This window comes from Myripristis murdjan, chromosome 14 (assembly GCF_902150065.1).
Source record: "Myripristis murdjan chromosome 14, fMyrMur1.1, whole genome shotgun sequence".
NCBI lineage: Eukaryota > Metazoa > Chordata > Actinopteri > Holocentriformes > Holocentridae > Myripristis > Myripristis murdjan.
Window position 1 is genome coordinate 25,758,038 of NC_043993.1, and position 7,290 is coordinate 25,765,327.

General features: G+C 43.0%; 1 protein-coding gene across 1 annotated transcript; it reads right to left on the bottom strand.

The window, feature by feature from the left end:
* Positions 1–398: 398 nt before the first annotated feature.
* LOC115370924 (dual specificity protein phosphatase 10-like) lies at positions 399–6,097 on the bottom strand. The gene is made up of 3 exons (XM_030067997.1): positions 5,935–6,097; positions 3,769–4,074; positions 399–2,156 (listed from the first exon to the last, which is right to left on the bottom strand). Exons 2-3 carry the CDS (start codon positions 4,013–4,015, stop codon positions 1,891–1,893), a joined length of 513 nt encoding a protein of 170 aa, XP_029923857.1. The 5' UTR covers positions 4,016–4,074; positions 5,935–6,097; the 3' UTR covers positions 399–1,890.
* Between the last annotated feature and the right edge of the window lie 1,193 nt (positions 6,098–7,290).

Genomic DNA, 7,290 nt, shown 5'->3' on the forward strand with positions numbered 1-7,290 from the left:
CTTGTTCACATCGCCACAAAATTAAAGAAATGACATTTGGGAAACGAGATTTTGTTGAGTTGATGGCAAAACCCAAATAAATATGAATAAATACTCTAGTAAAGTAGTCAGATCAGAAATCGAGGAGAAAAGGAAACAAAGGCGCTGATGGACAGACAGACATGAGGGCAGAGAGACAAAGATGGGAAAAAACACATGTTGAAAGTCTGTATATTTAGATGAGTTAGATGGATTTATACAGTTTTTCAAATATGAAACACAGATAAATAGTTTGGCTTTGCGATCTTGAAAATGTTTTTGATTTAATGTGACTGGACCGCACGGTAAAACATGCTGCTATCATCCAGGCCAGGTGTGAATGTCTCTGCTGCTCCTCTGTCCTCTCCACACACTCTAATTTCTACCATTTGATTATAACACTAGATTATAATCTGCCCACGGCAAGCACAGCTACTGTGTCACCACATCTATATTTAAAATGAAAGCAAACACACAACGTAATCTCGACATTACAAAAATGTAAATAAAAATAAATACATTTTTTTTTGTATGAATTCACCACAAAAATAAACAGGGCACAGTTGGAGAAGGTCTGTTGTTTAAAGCACATTATAACAGCAGGAAAACGCCTGCCGACTAACACTGTCTCTCACTCTGAAACCATGTCATGTGTAAAATAACAGCCAAGATGAGGTACTGGAAGTGCTGCTCAGCTGTAGTTTCTTATGATTTAGTGAAAGAGTTGGTTAACACTTTACAATAGTCTTATTCCAGTGTATCAACCTGGATATTAAAGGATAAAAACATACTTCAAGCATATAATAACACCTTTAGTGCTGACATCCGCAGTTTCATTATGTTGTATACTGTTCACTACTATTTTATATACAACACTGCATTTAAATAATACTATATAATAATTTTCAATGTGCTAATACTCATGTTGCTACACTGGACTTAGATCATTGTAAAGCGTTACCACGAGTTGTTTTTTTTTCTTTCATTATTAATTTTCCCAGATAAATGCTGCTCACATTGCTGCTAGGTCCGTGCTACTCTATTGCACATTTCCCAAATGATGAAAAACAAACAAAAACAAAACAAAACAAAACAAAACAAACAAACAAACAAACAAAACAGTAGAATAAAATTAGTTAAAAACAATTACTGAGGTCTTTGTGGCAAATTCTCCTTAGTCTTGTGACATTTCAGCCATTGATGATTAAACAAACGAACTCCGTCACCACAACTGAGTTGGCAAAACAACAAATAAACAAACAAACAAACAAACAAAAAAATACATGGGCAGTAAAGTGCATTGCGACATCCTGTCTGGTGCTACATGTGGTGGAAACGTCCGAGTAGTGCTACAGATGAAGTAGGATACCGACAGTGAACTCTTTCCGTATTTGTGTCTGTTCTCTGCTCTGCATGCATTTGTATTTAATGGCAACAGTGTCAGCGGTTTTCTATAGTGGCTGTGAATGTAAACTATGGGAATGGAAAGGAAGAGGCATCAGAAAGTCAAAAGAAGAGAGATATCTGAGAGTGACATTAGGCCTATACAAAATATTGGCACATATTTTATAAACAGTATATTGGATGATGATCAAGTTGTCTAAGAGTTACAATGTGTAGACTACCTAAACAACTGAACCATCCGGTTATTTGTTCCATGTTTCACAGTAATAAAAGTGCACTATATGCCAAATGCACCACCATTTTCCAAATGACAGTGCAGCATTTATCATATTTTCCAATCTTATGTGCGTGGCACCCCTTCTGGGTTATTTTACTCTTGTTTATCCGGCTTTAACGTCCGTTTCTTCCTCCTTGCAGAGCCGTAACCTTAACCTCTCTTCTGTTCCTTACGCTCCTTACCTCCGTCCCTTACACCTGCGTCTCCAGGCCGCTGAGTTTAGGTATCAGGATGCGAGGTGTGACCCCAGAGTTGAGGTCCCTCTCAAACTCCAAAAGCTGGCCCATGAAGTTGAGATTGGGAGACACCACGGGACGGCGGCTCCGCACGTATTTGTAGACGTCTGTCATAGTCATGAGGGTGTGCTTCATAAGGTAGGCAATTACAATGGTTGCAGAACGGGACACGCCTGCCTGGCAGTGTACCAACACGCCTTGTCCACTCTGATGTGCCTCTTCTGTGGACAAGAAGGAGAGAAAAAAAACATCAAAGAAAGCATTAAAATCTGCCTACACAGCTTTTTGAAAGTGAAAGTTACCTTGTTTTCCAGCTGTGAGCATGTTGGCAAATACATTTTTAACATCAAAGAAAAGTCTTCACCACAACTTAACAGTTAATTTTTATAATTAAATGCCATTAATTGAAGCCACAATGGTTACGTTGCATCCTCAACAAATGTGGGTCAACATCTAACCACCAAGTCATCTAACCCATCTACCAACCAGTGGATCATATTCTTACTCTTACTTTTTAATCCATCTAGTAATACATGGACAAATTAATATTCCCTCTGAGAAACAATGAAAGAATATAAAGTCAAACAAGAAGGCACTAAAGAGCTCCACCAAGGTCACAGCTGGAAGTTACAGCCCTGTATTGGCTAAGCCCCGCCTCCTTTCCACAAAAGTGATGTCACCCCTTCTGACCAATCAGCAGGGAAAATTGCATTGTGCCGTCTTGACCCATGACCAACTTCCGACTATGTTTTGTGGTGTTACATGGATGCATTTGGAAACAAACAAACAAACGAACAGGGGTTTGTGCAAAGCTCCACCCACTCCAGACAATGTCGTCGTCATAGGACACACCTCTTTCAGCCAGTCAGCATGTAAAGGTGGTCAGCACCACCTTAACCAATGAGCAACCAAAGATACTCTGTACAAAAGATACTACAGTACAAGCTGTGCTGAAGCTATGAAATGGTGCACAGCTGTGGTCTCCTACGTGGACGCGGTATCCCCCCCACCTCATTTGGAAATGTTGGAAGTCCTGTGAACATTGTGGATGGGTGGAAGTGATAGTATCTCCTAAAGGGGCGGGGCACAGATACAGGGAATGGCTCTACAGTGAGCCGTCTCTCTTCTAAACTTTCTCTGGAACAAGCGTCCCATTGGGTTTTATGATGTTATGTGCATGTATTTGGAAACTACTGCCTTGTTTGTGCTAAGCCCTGTCCATCACCATGGCCCGAAATGTTAATCACTTCTTCCCTGGCCAATGATCAACCTTTCCACCATTTTTCATGTAAATCTGTCCAGTAATTTTTGGGCTATCCTGCTGGCAGACAGATGGACAATTGGACAGATAGACAGACGGATAGGGGTGATGGGAGGTTTCAGTTCCTTGGTGGATGTTTAACCACAAAACAAATGTCCTATTCAGAATCAGAATCAGAAATACTTTATTGACTCCAGAGGGTAAATTGGTTATTACTGGGTAAACTACTGCTGTAATATTACTTAGTTTACAACTGGGTTGGCTCTGAAGCTTGATTTAACTACCAATCACTAAACAGGCTTGTCCAAAGACGAATATTTTCTACCACAGATCCAGTGACATGAGGAGAAGCACACAGTACTCTGCAGCTTTGAGAGGACAACAAAACTAAAAGCCACATTTTGTCCAGTTTAAATGCCATAACTGATTACGTCAAGACAAGTAGATGCGTGATCTCCTGGTAAGCACAGTACAAACCTTAATGTCTTTCCATTGACCATTATTACCTCTGTCTTAAATCACTTCCTATCTGATGGAAAACATTCTGTCTTACTTTATGAAAACACACTCACCGATGAACTCAAAAACCTCCTCAAAGTACTGGCGTAGGTTTTGTTTGCTGTTGTCGGTGGCCGGCAGCCTTTTGTAGCGCACCAGTCCAGAGTTGAGGTGGTAGAGGGGCAGGTGTGTGGTCACGTTGACCACGTAGCCAATGTTGAGGCGCAGCAGCAGGTCCAGGTCCTGGGCGTCTCGTTCATTCCCCAGGAACAGGAAAGGCAGGATGGGACTGATCACGGCATTCTCCGCGTCAGGAGTCATCACGGACTCGTCAGACAGAGAAGCCGGAAGTGAAGAGGAGAGCGGCAAAGAAAGATGCACTGGGAGAACGAGACACAGAGATATAGTATGGTGAGAAAAGTCTGCTGCATTGTATGAGGGAAGTCAAGTTATTGCCACTGAGTGATGTCAAGCACAAATGAGATGAAGGGGCATTAGACAAATAAGTTTATAGAAATAATATTTTGGTGGTAGGAAAGAGACAAAACCCAATTAGTACCTTTTACTGGGGTATCTGGAGCTATTACTAAAACTAGCACAGGCCCTGCTGATGTCTCGCTGGCTTGGCAAGAATTAAAGTAGTTAAGAAGTTTGTACATTTTAGCCTGAGGATGGTGCTACAGGAACGGTCATGAGGTCACCAGAGTTTACAGGGTTCATCCTGTGGGTAGCATGAATTCCAAAGTTCATGGCAATCCGCCTGATAGATTTTAATATATCAAATTTTGGCCACAGGGTGGCACTACAGGAAAGATGGTGTGTATCAAAATAAAGAGGAATCGTCCTCTAAGAAGCATGAATGCACTCACCAAATATCATGGCAACCTGTTACTTACATTAATGATATCTTGCGTGCCAGTTTGAGCTTCAAAATGCTCATCAAACTTCGATTAATCTGCCCAATAGATTTTTAGATTCCAAATTTTGGCCTGTGTGTTTAGACCAAATGTGAAGCGAGTTTTTCATGTGCCGTAATTACATAAAAAATGAATCTAAAGACATGAATAGATGGAAACAACACAAATGAGGCAAATTTCTGCGCTGTGAATGATGTAAAAACGCAGAATTTTTCCACTCAAGTGAAAAATTTGCCACTACATTTGCACGAAAAATTCACTTTGCATTTGGTCTGAACAGCCATAAGAGTAGCAATAAAGGAAAGGTGATGATCATCGGTTCATAGGGTCATCACAATCAAGCGAAATGTTCCTCTGTGGAGTATAAATACACTCACCAAAAATCATGGCATCTCAATTATTACATTTCTTGACTTTGTGAAGTTAATTTGCTTTTCCTCCCAATTCAAGTACTGAAAACCTGCAGTTTTACAAAGGTTCTCATATTCATTTTATTAAAATGAACACTCACCAACAATAAATAGCATTCAACTGAACAGGATTTAACCTCTCTATAATAAACCCAATCCCAGGTCTTGGCTTGCTTTATATAGAAAACTACGTCTCCATGACTCACTGTCATGAGAACATGGTTTGCTACGAGCCTGTACTTTGATTTGATTAAGTTGACAGTAAGAAAGAGGTTCACTGGCTCCAGTTCTGATAGGGATACACTGCCAAAACCGAGACAATACAGTAGTTCTGCTTTTATTTTGGTTATTACAGTTCAAGCTGGTGAGATACAAATACATATCACTACCCCCTGCTCCTGCTCTAGCTTTTGTTTCTGTCTGCTGCCAGTTACCACACAGAGAAAAAAAAAAAAAAAAAAAAAAAAAAAAGACATTTAATCTCACATTCAGTCTTAAAATCTTAGTTTTCTTAAAACAAGCTAAGAATGCTGCCAGTGGGATCAGATAATCCCCGTTGTTTCCAGTGCTGATCAACTTGTTTCAGAATTTTATTGAATTTATTGAATTCAGTATCAATGAATATTAATTACTTGATGCTAGTTGGCTGATCTGACTCATTCTGCTTTGTTTCTATGTATTTATACATATTTCCTGAAAAAAACTGATTACTCAAACAAGTGAAACTGCACTGGAAATAAGTGCCAATATTTCACCCGACTGGCAGATAATTACACTTTTTTTTATTTATTTATTTATTTTTTTTAAGATTTTAAGTTTTAAGACTTTCTTCAAATAAAGATTTTAATTTGAGGGTAAATTAAATATTAAGATGGCAAGTTTTTGCACCTGTATAAGTCTAGGTGGCTCTTACCTCTGCTGTTCTCCTCATCTTGCTCTCTGTTGAGTGAGTTTAGGACCAGGTGAAGGGACTGAGCGGATGGGAGAGAGTGGCCTCCCTCCCTGTCTCTCTGCCTGGGTTTGGGTTTGATGAGGGTGCTGGGGGCAGATGGTGTGGGTGAAAATGAAATGGGTGACTGGGGGGAGGTGGAGTGGGGAGAAGGGGAGCGAGGATATGCTGCATCTTCATCTTGCTCAGTAGCATCTCCCATTCCTGGGTCTTCAGCCTTATTCAAGAGCCTCTTCAGGGAGTTTTGGCCTTCATCGTGCCCAGACCTCGACCCAGAACTGAGAAAATCGAGGGCAGCCATCTTGCCCTGCTGGAGCCGGCGTCGGCCAGCATGGTCTGTTAGCTGCGACTGTGTGAACTCCCGCAGGTTTTGACAGTCCAGGAGGACGAGGCCTGTTCCGTTACTGCTGTTTTGCCCCTTGCTCATGCATATTTTCCCGATTCCAACCCCTATCCCGGCACAGTGATTCTTTTGGGCTTTAGAATGGGTCATCTTTTTAGCCAATTCATCAGGCCAGATTGTGCGCACACTGTAGTCATCGTCATCAGATTGGAACACACCCATTGGGTGCGCTGAGCCAATGCCTCTCCCCGGAGGCTTGCCTCGGCGCGGGTTAAAAGTCACCACTATGGGGTCGCTGCTGCAGTAACTGCAGGTGGAGCTGCCGGTCTGACTGGCTTTGGGATTGCAGCCGGTCACGCAGCTCTGCAACGCCCGGAGTGGGGCGGAGGAGGACAGTGGGGTGCAAGGCAGGCATCCCCCCACCAGTTTTTTACGGAGGACAGCAGGACTCTCGAAGTTGCCAGCCTCGCTGGAGCATGAGGCACAGCTGAGGGGTTTGAAAAGGCCGGCTCGGCAGTCAGACACAGTGCTGTTAGAGGAGGAGGTGTTGGACGTGGAGGCGGTGGAGAGGCACCCGCCCAGAGTTTTCAGGCCCATTGTTTTGCCGCCTCTGTTCACTGATCCAACATTGTGAACACAGGAAATTGAGGAGGACGGACTTCCTCCACCACCTTGGCAGCTGGCAGAATGCGCCCTACACCCTTTGCATTTCACTAGCTTCCAGCAGCCACAGCTGAAGGGGTGGCTGAAATCTATGGTGCAGGTGTGGTCGGGGCTGGGGAAGCCTCCGCCGTGGGAGGAGCAGGGGGAGAGGGGTAGACCATGAAGAATGTGAGGGCGGTGGTCCCTGCTACGGGACGGGCGGGGCTGGCTGAGCTGCTGGAACGAGGTAGGGGCATGAGTGGGGAGGCAGGGAGGGGATGAGGGGTAGTTAGAGTTTAGGATGGCGGCATGGGGCACGGGGAGCGAGTTGTGGT

Coding starts and splice junctions, on each gene's coding strand:
- LOC115370924 (XM_030067997.1), bottom strand. CDS start 4,015: ATGACTCCTGACGCGGAGAATGCCGTGATCAGTCCCATCCTGCCTTTC. Junction 2,157..3,768: donor GGAGGTTTTTGAGTTCATCG/GTGAGTGTGTTT, acceptor TCTTGTCCACAG/AAGAGGCACATCAGAGTGGA.